General features: G+C 36.0%; 1 protein-coding gene across 20 annotated transcripts in view; it reads right to left on the bottom strand.

Moving 5' to 3' along the window:
* LOC136026341 (longitudinals lacking protein, isoforms F/I/K/T-like) overlaps nucleotides 1–15,571 on the bottom strand; it is a 93,393-nt gene that overhangs the window by 19,016 nt on the left and 58,806 nt on the right. For 5 of the 20 annotated variants that reach the window (XM_065702829.1, XM_065702831.1, XM_065702832.1 and 2 more), the window contains exons 5-6: nucleotides 14,297–14,389; nucleotides 9,328–9,617 (exon numbers count right to left, since the gene is read on the bottom strand). The exons of 7 other annotated variants lie outside the window; for them this stretch is intronic. In XM_065702829.1, coding sequence (XP_065558901.1) covers nucleotides 9,394–9,617; nucleotides 14,297–14,389 — 317 coding nt within the window. In that variant the 3' untranslated portion in view covers nucleotides 9,328–9,393. Of the gene's footprint in view, nucleotides 1–1,621; nucleotides 2,940–7,310; nucleotides 7,907–8,463; nucleotides 8,660–9,327; nucleotides 9,618–14,128; nucleotides 14,390–15,571 lie in introns of those variants that run through there. 8 more of the 20 variants (XM_065702846.1, XM_065702851.1, XM_065702837.1 and 5 more) reach the window with 8 other exon arrangements.

Below are 15,571 nucleotides of genomic sequence, written 5' to 3'. Positions count from 1 at the left end.
ATAACATAAGGTCCACCATCCATCAATAGATGCAAAATTTGCTCGCGGTAGAGGTTACCCTATGATAGAAGTTGCATTGTCTGTTATTAATCAACTAGCTTACCCGCCGCATGTTGCTGGGATCTCAAAAGAAAAGTAATATAAAGAAAATCCCCTTACAGAAATCCTCCCCTACAGAAAACTTCCCCTCCGCAGAAAATTCTCCCCCATGCGTATTTATGAAGACCGTATTTGAAAAATTCCCACGCGGAATATTCTCCCCCCCCCCCAAAAAAAAAAAACACCCCAACAAAGTATTAGGAAAATTAAGCTATGATTATTAACTTACCCGTCGGGCGTTGTTGGATAATTATATCCAGAAAATGTGAATAATGGGAACGAAAGCATTTTCAAGTATTTGCGTTCAGGGGTCTTTAGTTTCAGTCAGAATGATAGATCAAGGGGGCCTTGGGGGAGGAGGAGATGTATACCCAAAACCTCTGCAAGAGTGTACTCAACAACTTCAATAGACACACATTCGTTTTTACTTATATAGATTAATATTCGAAACTTATTCTGGTTAAGGCATTGATTTTTGCCATTTGTTCGTTCCGTAGAAAAAATAGCATCTAGCGACCTAACTATTATGATATATTCCATTCAAACACAGCATTCTCAAGCAGTCAAAAGACGTACAGATAATTCTCCCTCAGTAAGACGTTTCCTTTTTTGGCTAAGAAATATATTCGAAAAATTTTCACCGTTGCTCCTATGAAATCAAAGAAAATTGAACAACTTTCCTCTTTTATTTTGAAATGAGCATTATTCAACATGTTGACCTGTATTTGCAGATTAAAGAGAACAGGAAACATCTTTCTGTTCCTCAGCCTTGAGTGTGCGGGTTGACAGCCGAGAGAACTTTTATGCGCTGACACGTCAGCATTTCCGCAGCCACGGAAAAAAAGTTTTTAAGTTAACTTGTCAGATTCTAGTCAGTGTTGTCAGATAGGATATATTTTCACTCTTTTAGTGCTTTCTGAGATGGCAGGATATGCAAATCTTCCGGATTAGCATATTTCTCAAGGAGATTGGCAAATCGTTGCTCAGAGGATAGTATCCACTGCGCCTTTTCACTTTTATTGGCTCACTGATTTATATCAGAGATCTGACAACACTTAGAAATTCATAATACAACCTATGCCAAAAAATCACATCCAGAGAAATCACCTGCTGTTATTTTTTACTCAGGGTAAAGGATCAAAACAAGTTCTGAACTAACTTATGGGGCTTGAATTATCTCTTTCCACAGAGCTATACCTTACTAATTCTTAAACTGTTTAACAGTAAATATTCAGAGGTGAATTAAAACATTTTAAGCAGGAAAAACAGGAAACAGCCCAATCGTCCAAAACTAAATAATATTACGCTTATAACATGCATTGAGGTATTGCAGTTTAAGATTACTAGCGAAACGTGAAATTCTGTGTTTTACGCCGGGAAGGATCGAATACGAGGCATTTCAGATGTTACCAGTCGATCCACCAGATCTGGTCATTGCAGATCCGTATGGTGCATGGACGACTTAAATCACAAAATTAAAAAATAATTAACATATTTGATTTAAGACGCTTAAATAATAAAGTGGGGGAACATTTACCATTTATTTGTCAATACTCAAAAACACCAATAGAACAAAATTTGTAATCCAAAACATCAAAACAATACATCACAAAATTTACTGGAAACTTGAAGCAAAGCGGTCACATCGTCAGCTCAAATCTCCCCTAATTTTCACTCATTCACTTCAGTTAGTTGTAAGTCCTACGATTCTTTTTTTTTTCGTCCTACTTTTTGCACCCTTGAGTCAAATGTTCGACAAAAGCAATTCAAACCATAGAGATTTCATGATTTTATTTTCCCTGCGCCTCTTGTGTGTTAGCAATTTCTTTTCTGGGTCTGTATCACATTTCACATATACAACCTAAAATATAACAGAAAATAGATCAAATCGTCGCGTCCAAAACCAAACGACATACGAAATACCTTTATTTCTACCAAAATCAGTTTTTGTTCTCCTTGGAATCTTCTCGTAGATATTTACTTTATAGGAAGGCTAGGAAAACCGGCAGCGACGCGGCAAAATTTTTTCAGTACCTCTACTAGGAGACATAAATTTATGCACTAACACTGAAATGAAGCATCATTATTTACCAAGACATTATTTAAAATCTTATGTATGTTTATTGTTCATTCAATATTTGGTTTCATATTTCTTTTCAAGATTGAAGTTGGATGAGTCGTAAAGTTATTCTTGTCCAGAAGCATCAGAATATGATAAATCCATTAACAGTCGGATGGATGCATAGCCTTCTAAGAAACACAGACTTCCAAGAGAGCCTGCTTGGAAGTGTAAAAATGGTGGCAAGCATAACATTTTTTTTTATTTCACATTTTGGCCCTCCGCGCCACTATTTAGCATTGTTTGCAATCTTTGATTTCATGAACATTAGCTACAGATGCCCAAACACTTTAAAATCTTTATTTTCATTTTTATGTGAAATTGTGAGAATGCCGGATGTGCCTCTTGGTTTTAAAGAAGACAAAAAGCTTCAATGATTTAGTTGAATCTTCAAACAGTATTGAAGTCATGTGCCGAATCTTTGAAACGGAATGAAATCACAGATATGCGCAGAGCCTTTAAAGGACAAACAGAAAAGATCCGTGCGTATATCAGAAGCTTTAAATCTTCGTAGTTTACTGTGCGTTCTTGTAGTCGGTGAATTCTTTAGCGTGTACTCTCAAATGCCTTATAAGAGCATCTCTCCGCGATAAGAGTAACTGACAACTAGGACATTGAAAACGTTTTTTGATTCCACAGGAGCTTCTTCGATGTCTAGCCAAGCTTGAATTCGAATACCGACCACTGAACTTCTTACCACAAATACAGGTTAGTTCACCACCTAGAATTAATAATATATTAAGGAGGCGAAGAGAATTTTAGGCTTTTAACGGTTAAAAACGCAATTAAATATTGTTAGTTCTGAGTATAACTTAAACCGGAGGTATTTTTAGCATTGACGGCGACATAGTGGTGAATACGTATACTATTTTTTGCTAAAAATCATCCAGTAAATCACACAAGATAACACAGCACACACCAGATACACAAAGCATGTTTAATGCAGCACTTGTTGCTGAGGAAACGTTCACGGAATTGAGAAAACGTCCACGGCATTTCCATAAAGGTTAGCAGAACGTGCACCTTCCAGAGCTGCTATTCTTTGGAAATTTCCCCAAATTGGAAATTGGAATTAGAGTCAAAGAGTAACGGCACTGTGTTAAGAGTAGAACTGGCAATCGTGTCGACTGGTCACTATCGCCATCTAGCGTTTCTTAGTATTTCTTCAAGCTTCTTTGTTCTGTTTTTCTCAGAAACGAAGATCAGGCACTCATTATTACAGTAGTTTTGCCAGTTATACTAATTACACTAATTTTGCTTCATTATCACACTGAAAAATGCCAAAAAGGGCCAAATGCTAGATGGCTCATGTGTTTTTTTCGTCGACACTAGCGTCAGTTTCTGCTCTTACAAGTTATCAATACTCTTTGGTTTCACTCCTGAATTTGGGGTTTTCGGAAAAGTCCGTATATTAAACACTATCCTTGAAAAGCCTTTAATGAAATACACTTAAGCGAAAAGTATATAAGTATGGTTCCACACATGAAGCCACTTAAGATCAAGACAGTCCGTCACCCTAAACTTTTGAAGGTTTATTGCTTACCCCTCCCATGAAGTTCCAATTTTTTTTTAATATTTGGTAATGATATGATGTATTGTATGTGACTATATATGTATATGATGCGTGTGTAATGACATGATTGCATATGTAAATATACAATGATAGTTTTGACAGATAATGATTTTTTTTCATAATGTGAGTTCAACATCCCTATAAAAAACGATTACAATAATCGTACGCAGAAATTTGAATTTGCAAAATAATGATAGGTGGTGACACATCAACACTTACCGCCCCCCCCCCAGATTACACCAGCTACCTATTTGGGATAGGATCGACCCGGACTGAGCTTACAGAATCACACCGCTGACCCCCCTCACCAACAAAATGGTCAGCGATCAAAAGCCCTGAAAGACATAGGACTACAAGTTCAGCATACCAATCATTGGGCTAGGGCAGTTCCTAGGTTTTCAATAGACACATTAGGAATGCAAGAATACATTAGGATGCAATATAAATACAACAATTAAAAATAAACCGTTCAAAATCGTTTCATAACACTTTTTACTATTTTTTTTCATTTTTTCTTTACTTTCCGTGCAAAAGTGAAGCAAGAGCAAATAAATTAAAACATTTATTTAAACGTTAATTTTTAATCTATATTGATATTTTATTATAAATGTTTATTTAGCCTAAGTTGCAAAAACGGTAAAACGACCAAAAAAGTAGAGTACCTCTGCTTTAGAGTTCTTTTCCAATGGTCATTTTGAAAACTCATTAGCTCCATTAGCTGTAGATGAGACTAGTTATGAGTGAGGACAAAAAAAAACTACTACTACTACTACTAATAACTCACTGCAGCATCAAGCCGCCTGAGGCCAACACAGCTACGCACGCTCCTCCTCCAACCTAATCTATTTAAAGCCTCCCTCTTTACACCCTCCCAGGAAGTTCCCATTTCCTTAAAATCTTTATTTATGACATCCTCCCAACCCAGACAAGGACGACCTGCTTTCCGTGTAGCCCCAGACGGTTGGCCAAAAAGGACAATCTTCGGTAATCTGTCATCCTTCATCCGTAGAACGTGGCCTATCCATCTCAACCTTTCTTTCATTATAGCCCCAGAAAGCGGGATTGAACCACACTTTTCGTACAACATACTGTTTGAAATACGGTTAGTCAGCCGGGTACCAAGAACAATCCGTAGGCAATTTTTCTGGAAAACATCTAGTAAATTTTCATCTGCTTTTTGGAGTGCCCATGCTTCAGAGCCATATTTGACCACTGTCATCACTGTAGCTTCCAATATTCTAATCTTGGTTTGTAGACTTATCTTTCTATTCTTCCAAACTTTTTTTAACTGTGAAAAAAAACCTGAGCCTTAGCTATTCTACTTTCAACATCTTCACTGCTCCCACCATCTTTACTAATAATACTACCAAGGTAACTGAAGCTCCCAACCTGATCAATCTTTTCGTTACCTAATGTCACCTGTTCATCTTTACTTATTCCTAGCCTTAGTGACTTAGTCTTCTTAACATTAATTTTCAAGCCTATTTTAGCACCCTGAACTCGTAAAACCTCTAAAAATTCATTCATTTTGCTCACACTTTAATCTAATATGCTTAAATCATCAGCATAATCTAAGTCCAGGAGCGTTCTTCCTCCCTATTTGATTCCATGGTCTCCAATTGCCTTTCCTGTGCTCCTTAAGACGAAGTCCATCAAAATGATCCATATAAAGGGGGATAGAACACAACCCTGCATAACTCCTGATTTAATACAAAACCAGTTGCTAACCTCATTTCCTACCTTAACCGCAGCAGTATTATTCTCGTACATAGCGCAAATCACTTTAATGTATTTTTCTGGTATACCATATAACGATAAGACCTTTGTTAACGCTCTTCTATCAACAGAATCGAAAGCTTGCTCATAATCGATAAAACTGAGGACCAAAGGTGTTTGACAACGAAGGGACTTCTCAATTATTAACCTAAGAGTGAAAACATGGTCGACACATCCTCTACCTTTTCTAGAAAATACATTCCTAAACATTCAATGTATTTCATGTTTATTTAAACATAAAAATACAAAAAAAAAACATTCCTAAAAAATAAACTCACGGAGAAACTTTCTTTGTTTAATAATTGAAATATGGGTATATTATACTTTGTTTGAAAAAGAATTGCACCCCAATTGTTAACGTCTAAAGCTTATAAAGTACCAAGAACAATAAAGATTAAATCTGAACTCAACATTAAAACTGTTTGAACTGTTTAATTGGAAATATTAGGAAAAAAATATGAACTGATTTTTGAAGAAAAAGCTCCAAATGCAAGCAACACAATTTTTGGCAGTAGTGGCGCTAAATAAAAAAACGAAAAAAAAACAACAAAAAGGATTAAAAATTTGCCAAAAAATAAGCTATAAACATATGTCACCGAGCAGCTTAAGAAACTGGAGCTTTCCTTCAAAGATGGTTATCTTTCGAGATAAACAGACTGCTAACGTTTGAATTTTTTAAGAGGAAAGGTTTTGTAAAATTTAACTTGGCAATTTTTACAAAAAAAAAGAAAATGTTTTCATTTTAGCGTCCTTGGTACTTTAAGACCCTGGGTGAGTTTTTAATGCATGCTCAGTCCTACAACGCCCACTTCGTCGTGTAGAAAAGTTACAAATTATTCATTGAGGATCAAGCAAAAAACGAGTTGATAATCCAGCACCAATTTACCTTCTCAATAAAAAACGCCACTTAATGGGCTCTTTGTCCAGCAAAGAGGTCGCTTCGCATGGTTTGTGATATTCGTTGCACTGCTCGGGCAATTCGTAAGTAGCTGGAGCCTTCGGCCCTCGCAAATGGCCCTCACTTCGATTGGGTAGCAGGTAATACCCTCATGAATGAGTAAAGTCGTATTACAAATTATTTGCGTCACTTGATGGGGATTGTATAAACTTTCCCTATCTGCTCTACTTGCGAAAACTAATCCCCCCCCCCCAACAAAAAAAAAAAACAAGAAAAACTGCTCTCCTTCCAACAAATTCCTGCGTTCTTGCCACACTTATCTTACAATAATATGATGGCATACGCCCCTCCTAGAAAGCGACAAAAATCAAGTCCACAAATAATTACAGTTTTGATTTTTCAAGCAGATTCATACTTCCTTGTTAGTTTACTTGTTAGTTTACGTTTTCCTGTGTATCTCTAAGATAAGAGGTCTTGACACTCGCTTGTTTTACTTTAGCTAGTGTCAAGGACAGGACTATGCTCATGATTATATTCTAATAGTTGTGTGTGTGTGGGGGTGGGGGGGGGGTAAGAAAGGACTTAACTATTTCGGTTCTTTCTAACCCTTAAATAATCAAGAATGGATATCTTCGTATATATTTTTTTTAATTTAAGGGAAAGAAGATTCAAATCCAAAGCCCAACTGTTCTTGGTATAGCCTTGGTATAGTGCATACATCAACTAAATATCACTGTTGGCTCCGATATGATAATAATACAACTTGTAGACAAACTGAAAAATCACTGTCATAGATTTAAGAAGGAGATTCAGGTCCTAAAAACGTTAAACAAGGACAAAAAAAATGATTTAGAAACGTCCTTTTATTAAAGTAACAACTTATAATAACCTCAACATAAAACCCGTCACCAAAATATATTAAATAAACTGACCGAAAACAGCCCCTATCCAGGAACCAAATCATGTTCTCTGCAACAACGAGCCTTTGGAGCATGTGCACAAAATTCTTTTCTAGTATAGGCTGTATACATCCCTAAGGATAACAGACATATGAAGGACTTTGATCCACCATAAAGATACCTCGTATGTCCATAAAACTCTATTTTATAGCTCGGAATAATTTCTTATAGCTTTACAACTATAGCTTTATAACTTGAAACATTTCTCACACGACCATAACCCTGAAAACAAAATAGTATCACTATAATCGGAATGTCGTAAGGAGTGCATACATCAGCTAAATATCACTTTAACACGAGATTTGGATCAATTTTATGAATCTTAGTGATGTGATTAAGTAGTGTCCGTCTCTCAGTCAGTCCCGTCCCACAAATGGAGCAGACAAAGGATTTTCTACCGCCACAAAGGTACTTCACGTGTCGAACCAGACTATTCCGCGTAGCGTAGACCTTTTCACATTGTTGGCATCGCCATGATTTCTCTGAAAGAAGGTAGATAACATCAGCTATTAGGTCCTTGAAACACTGTCTATGCAATATTCCAGCCAAAACTGTTGCACCTATCCTATTATGCCTAGCCGTCTTATTTTCAAATTAACAACAGAATGAATTTAGGCCGAAGATCACAAAAAAAAAAAAAAAATATCAAAATTGATGGGGTTGAACCGTTGAAAAACTAAAAAACTATTGCATTTTCGAGAACAAAAGTAAGTATTTTCATATCAAATAAATAGTAATTTGATAAGAGCACATAGCCTAGCCTGTTTGGGATAGACAGAAGATTCTTCCTAGGAAACAGGGTATGATGCATTGTAAATGCACCTTTGGGAACAAAAATCAGATTTGTACAATTTTTAATTCTGCTCCAACCATCCAAAATTTCACGATGTACTTTCAGATCAATCGGGAGGAATTCTCGCTTAATTTGATATGTGAATGATAACCATATTAAAGCAACCTAATTCAAGGCTTATCCTGCTAAGACATTCGAATAATGTTTTACTGAAACGTAAGACAGAAATCGCCCAAAATAAATTACAGCACAGATCATCAGACATCTAAATTATGACGTTTTTCCATATGTCGTATCAAATTTCGCTTCTCGACAAGGCCGACAAAGCATACCGGACAGACGAAGGGTTTCCGACCTCCACATAGATATTTCCCATGCCGTTGAAGCGACGACTTCGTCATGTACTCCTTCGAACATTTACCACACTTCCAGGGACCTCCTCCTAAAAGGAGAAAATGCTTGTCAAATTCCAAAATTGAGAGCAATGCACGACGAAAAATAGAGCTTCCTGAATGGTATTTCTTGAAAAATAAAATAGAATTCCTGAGAAATAAATTTATAAATAAAATGGATAAAACAGCATTACAAGCGTTGTTAAAACAGTTACCTAATAATTAGGCCGTCACCACCAACAGCCAAAAGAGGAACTGAAAGCCTTCATCAAATCTATTGGCGGAAGACCATACACACGCCCAAATCTACGCTGAATAGCAAAATCGTACCGGTAGATAATATTACAGACATCTCCAAACCAAGTTCGAAAATCTTAAAACGTTTGATCAGAATACCTTCATTTCTGTTCAAAGAAGACAAAATTACATAACTTACACTTCTTTCAAAAATGAAAGGAAATAAAGGTAGAACCTTGAACAATTCCTTTGGCCAACTAGTTAAACTTGAAAAGTTTAACTAGCTACTAGCTAGCTAGTAGACTCTAGCTACTAGAGTCTAACTACAATATAAATATATTGTACTTATAATAGCGTATCTTTTTTCATTCTAACTCTCGAAGACAAAAAAGTTTTCACAAGATGTTTAAAAATCTCCTCTTGGCTTTCCTGTAGAAATACCGAAATGTAAGTTGTGCCATTTCGGTTTTAAGCTCAGCGATTTGTAACTGATCAAACAATCACTTTATTGTCATATTTACATAAGAGAATAGTAAGCACAAAATTGTCAAGGATTATCATTGGAGTGTTTTTCAGAGCGACAATTGACCGTCTTCAGATGACGACTTAGACTTGACTTCTTAGAAAATGACGATTGACAAAGATCACAGAAGAAACTTTTCTTTCCGCTACACTCATACTGCAAGTGGTGCTTTAATGACCGCATATGCTTGTACTTCCTGCCACAGACAATGCAAGTGTAAAACCTCGGGCAGTCTACCATTTTCTGACCTGCAACAGTTTGATTTCTTTCAGGATCAGTTCAGAAATTTAGCTTTAAGGCGTAATTTCCATTTATGTAATTTGCTACCCTCCTTAATTCAATCAAAAAATAGCATGCTTTCATGCCTAATACATCCTTGCTGAATCTGCGGGAGTTTCAGAATTAAGTCTTAGACAACTTCTAAAGATTTTCTTACAGCTAGTCCTCCCCACTCATTCCAAGAAAAAGTTACCATTTCAGGCAACTCTTTCTGGGACTGACCCGTCAATGAGAAACTAAACTCTTAAAGTGCCAAGAACAGTTGAAATTAAACTTTATTATTCGAATAGATTAAGTAGAGATTTACACAGCCACATATATCCTTAAAAATTAGGAAAGTCAGGAATTCAAAATAAAAAAAAAAGAGTAAGTCTTCCACATGCAGTTATGCAGATTTTGTTAGTTGCAGGCACAAAATAAAAAGAAAAATGGGTAAAAAAAAACAGTAAAAAGGGAGTTAAAACGTGCGGCACCAGAAGATGTAGCTTTCCATTGAAGGTGTAGCTGTCTCTGGGAGCCGATAGATTGTCAGTGTTGGAATTCTTGCGGACGAAAAGGGAAGTCAAATTTAACGATCAGGAAATGGGGGTGATCTGGATGTTTAATTTTCATATTCTTGACACTTTAATGAGCAAGGGAAAATATTAGCAATACTAGCAGCACAAAGAGCGGCAGAGTGGTTAAAGCTGCATCTGGAAGATCTAGGGATTGTGGTTTAAAAGGATTGTGGCAACCCTTGCAGCAAACATAGCAAAAAAACTGGCGCAGCTTTGCACTGTGTTGACTTCAGGTAACTTGTGCTTCGATAAGCTCTTAGTAATAGTAGTAGTAATAACAATAATAGAAGGACCAGACTATTTAGAACAACAATAATAAGAAAAACAAATTTCATATCTACCCATTATTTCTGTAAGTATAAATCCAAGGTAACTAGTAAGGTAACAAGGTAACTAGTTCTGTAAATATAAACCAGATAAAACTAGTGTTGCCACCGATAAAACACAAATATCTGTGTCAGTCCACCAGAAAAGCCGCAGGTCTACCCACCAAAAAAGAATATACTGCATATTTTATACCCAATGTCTGATACCTTTTTTGTCAATGATCTGCTTTATTGGCAAAAAATAGCTAGTATAGTTACTATTATACTATACTTTCTTTGTATTATACCTAAACTCTAGCTCTAGCAAGGATGTTTAGATGGTTTCGAGTCATGACTAAGCTCAAATTTGATTCGAATTTTAGACATGCAAGCAAAATTCGAACTCATGTGTCATCTATAAAACTCAGGATAACTTTTGTGTGTCTTCTAACAAAAAATCTAATTGGTAGCACAGATATCATCATAAATGGTTCAAAAGTCAAATTAGCATTTGACGGTTAGTTCAACTAAGATCTTATGATTTCCTACTCTGTAATATTGATAATAAAAAATAAGTTTTATTCTTGGCGAAAAAAGGCAATCATTATCATCACTAGAATTTGGTAACAGAATCGACAGGTATTGAATCAACACAAGTATTTAATAGGGATACGAAATGAAGTAATGGGCTTCAGGACCTCCCCCCCCCTAAAGAATGGCGATTATTATCTCCAAATTAACTCTACTCCATTTGCAGGTTGCTTACAGTTTTTATGAATTTGGGTCCATACGAAGAACATTTCCGTGAAAATGTATGTGTAATAAGAGTAAAATCCAGATTAGGAACTCGACCAAAATCACGATTTAGAAATCACCAAATTCCCTTATTTTAATACAGTATAATACGTCACTTCTTTTTTTTTAAATCAAGCTTTCTGGGGTAGAAGCATGGGGTAGTCATGGTATAAAACTTGGGGCTTGAATTGCCTTACATCAATGGAATTGTCATAAATTTTATCATGGCTGTCGCACACTTTCATTTCCGTCTTAAAAATTTCAACTTTTTAAGTGAGGCTTGAACTTGACTAAAAAACAGACTAAAAAAAATTATAACGCACAAAATATAGGATAGAGGTAAAAGCTGATTGCCTTTTTTAAAATCAGCTGAAAGGACTGTATTTGCTGGAGATAAGCTTTACTGAGTCACACATCGTTTTCAACAATTATTGGTCCTGCAGTTACCATGTCAGTTAAAGCTCTACATGTCTCTTGTAATGTCAGTTCAAGTAGCAAACCATTTTTTTTTTTTAGTTATGTCAATTTAAACACAATAAAACACACCATTTTCCATACAGCATTGTAAGTAAGGAAAAGTTCAAGTTGTAAGTTACAAACGTAAAATAATCGTCTCCAACCCTTTTTCCTCGTCCGTAAAAACGTAACAAAATGAATATCAACAAATTTTACTTTTTGATACTGGACGATAATTTTGTTCTGATTATCGGTAATACTATTATCGGTAACATATCATATTTGCTACTTTTTGCCAAAATTTAGTATCTGCATTTTTCAAATTGTCAAAAAAATCGCAAAATATGGCTGTTTTCGTTTTGGAATGAAAGAAGTAGATGAATAGAGAAAACTTCGTCCATAAGTTTTCTTCCCGTCTTTCCCAATCCGTTTTTGGTTGGGCGTCAACACTAGGTTTTGCAATTTTAGTGAATCCGCTTTAGGTTATGGCTGTGGAAAACCGTTGCAAGCTATTCCCCTCCCCCCAGCAGATACTACGTTCTATATCTGAACTATTAGCAAATAGAAAAATTTTAACTGTGCCACGGGACTCGCCTGGTTAAGATCAGGATAGGTCCATCCGTAACTCAAAAACTAAACTTTTGTGTTGATACTAAGTTTTGGTACATACTCGGTTTGAAGAATCACGTTTTCCCCCGCCTAAAGCACTCACTCACAATGCTGCTTTGAAGTTTATTGACAAGGAAAACGTTTAGGGTATAAGCTACATGGAGAGTTAAGACACTGGAATATTGATTTCTGGACCCCAGTCAGTCTTTCTTTTAAGTTATAGTCAATGAAAAATTGTCATATAAAATAACCAGAAAAACCACACACATTGGTTGCGTTCTTCTTTCAGTGTGGACAAAAGACCGTAAATTTTGTCTGGCAATAATGAACAACAGATTAGCTAAGCTAGTTCCGCATCCCATATTACGAAATTTTCAATGTCTTCCGAGAAAAATTACAAAACAATAGTTATCCCAGAAGAATTGGGACACCAAGCCAAATTTTAACGTAAAAGCGAGGGACTGAGGATGGGTAAGCCCACCTTATATACGGAATAGTTTCTGTCTTATTTTAAGTTTTTTAAGTTTTAACGTTGTTCCTTAATTTCCATATTGTCCGGAAAAATTCTTCCTAGACAATTCCATCTTCGCTGAAAATTCACCCCCGAAAATTCCCTGCGTTTTTTTTTATTTAATATCTGATTATTTTTCAATCATGCCAGAAATTCCCTCTCTTTGTGGAAAATTCCCTCATGGAAAATTTTTCTCATAGAGCCCCTCCCCCCCCCCACATATAAAAATCCCCCATGACATCTTCACATGTAACATTGAGCCACCGAAGAGAAAGTAAGACAAATGAAAAGAATTCCGAATATGGATTCTAGCAAAATTCCTCCCATGTAAAATTTTCCCATGAGAATTTCCACCAGAAACTTTCCTCCCCATGAAATATTCTTCCTGTAGAAAATCCTTCTCACACCCCCTCCCCCTGAAAAGCATCTGGATAATTCCCAATAACAAACTGTATGTAAAAAATGGGCAGATTTCATAACTTGCAGCCCTTTCCCCAGAAGCTGTGGGGGTTAAGTGACCCCTGAGACATAGTCATTAGATCTGCAAAATGGATGTCTCAAAATTTGATCGGATGTCTTTGAGAAAAACAGGGTGTGGGAGGGGGGCTAGTGGCTCTCAAATCTTTTTTTGTCACTTGAAAAGGACACTAGCACTTTTAATCACCGTTTGAATGAGTCCTCCCTAATGTTCTGGGACCATTGGTTCAATATTATCACCCCCGGGGAAAGAAAAACAACAAAAAACACGCATCCGTGATCTTTCTTCTGGTAAAAAATACAAAATTTCACATTATTCTAGATAAAAGCTTAGAACCTCTTCAGTACGTTTCTCTGATATGCTGAACCTGATTATGTGATTTTCATTACGACCCTTGACTTTCGGGGTCTTTCCCCCTTTTCGCAAGAACCAGGCAAATTTTCTCTGACTCGTAGCTTCTGATGGATTACATGAAACTAAATGAATTTTATACATTTGGAATCAGCAAACAAATCTAATCCTTTTGAGGTATTAATTGTTATCAAGGTCCTTTTTCAAGAGTTTCAGTTACTATTCGTCCGAATCGCTCCTTAGAGTTCTGTATGGATAGAGGAATTTCGCCTCTCTGATCCGAATCAGAAGAAAACTGGACGTTTGCCCGTATTAACATATTACATATTAACTTCCTTGTGTAACAAAAAATTTTACTGCCGAAGTCAAATTCGGCTCATGACAGAACCTACCTTAACTGAAGTTGAATCGAAAGAAAGAGCAGGCATAAAACTTGTGTTCCAAAATCAAAAGAAAAATGAGACAAAATAGAGATAATAACATTAGTAGCTGTAAGAATGAATTCGGAGCAAATGATATGTCAAATGTGTTTTCTGTTTGAATTTTCTATGGCATATGCCACATGTGAAAGACTTCTTGCCCATACATTCCAATTTCTGATGACGCTGCAAACTTTTTCGAACCCTGTAGCGTCGGCCACACACTTGACAGCTCCACAGATGTCCATCTGTTGTGTTACCTGGAACCAAAATACCTTTATACAAGGTGGCGCAGAAGTCACTTTGCCATTTTAAAATAAAATTTCTTTTTTGTATTCGGGCGTACTTTATTAATTTTTCTTACAATATAGTTTAAAAACTGAAATTTTATTTTAACTTGTACATGAAAGATAGTGTTAAGTAACATGATGTAATCATGTGACATAGTCAAATAAGACACATAATCATGGATGTTGTCGGGTCATTTTCAATGCTATGCTACATATTTTTAGGTCTGTGTATTCGACCTCGCATCCTGCATCGACCTCGTCCAGGTTGATGCTTACAACCAACACAACCATGTTCTTGAAAATTCTTCATCAATTCAGAAATAGAATGTTTAGCAGGAGACGTCTAGCATCGAAATAGTGCATATAAGATCTGTGTGTTAAAATAATTGACCGTCCATTTTGAAAATAAAATTCAATTAGCTCTACTCTTCCTTTGATTGTAAATTTATTCGCATTGGAATTTTCATTGCTTTTATTTTATCAGTAAAAAAAAGAAGTTAATTCATTGAAAAAAATATAATTCATTTTAAAGCGACTTATGCACCACCCTGTATTTATATCGATGACTTTGTATTTGGTTAAGCTTATTATCCAGCAGCTTTCAAATAAAGAGCTATGTACAAGATGTCGATACAACCTTACGTTTTGAAAATTCCTCTAACAAAGAATTTAAATTGACAAGATCGCCCTCTTCTGTTAAGTTCCTTGGTATGAAAAAGAAGAAGATAATCAATTATACTCAATAATCTAATGAGATAGTTCGTTGGTAATTCAGTTATCTACCTTAAACTAGTAATCTTTCCCACGTCCGGAAGATATTAGTCTGACTGATCTACGAAGAGACTAACCAATATTACAAACCCTTTTATAAGTCAGACAAGCCGTTTCTGTGTCTATGCAAGTACCTCTTTAGCAGTGTGATTCAAATAAAAACAAGGCTAGTCCAACTCGACCAATCAGAAGAGAAAATACCATTACGCTCGACTTCTGACTTCTTGTAAAAAAGTATTCAAAGGGTCTCCTTTAAACTGACAGCTTCTTAATTTTCAGTGTACTCAAGCAAAAAGCACAAAATACTTTATACTGTTTGTGCTTGTACTCTATATGCGAGAAGACAAACAAATTAAATCTTGAATCTAAAAGACTTTAGAT

This window comes from Artemia franciscana, chromosome 4, assembly GCF_032884065.1.
Source record: "Artemia franciscana chromosome 4, ASM3288406v1, whole genome shotgun sequence".
Taxonomy (NCBI): domain Eukaryota; kingdom Metazoa; phylum Arthropoda; class Branchiopoda; order Anostraca; family Artemiidae; genus Artemia; species Artemia franciscana.
The sequence above is the reverse complement of the archived record's forward strand: the minus strand, read 5'-3'. Positions and strand labels throughout refer to the sequence as shown.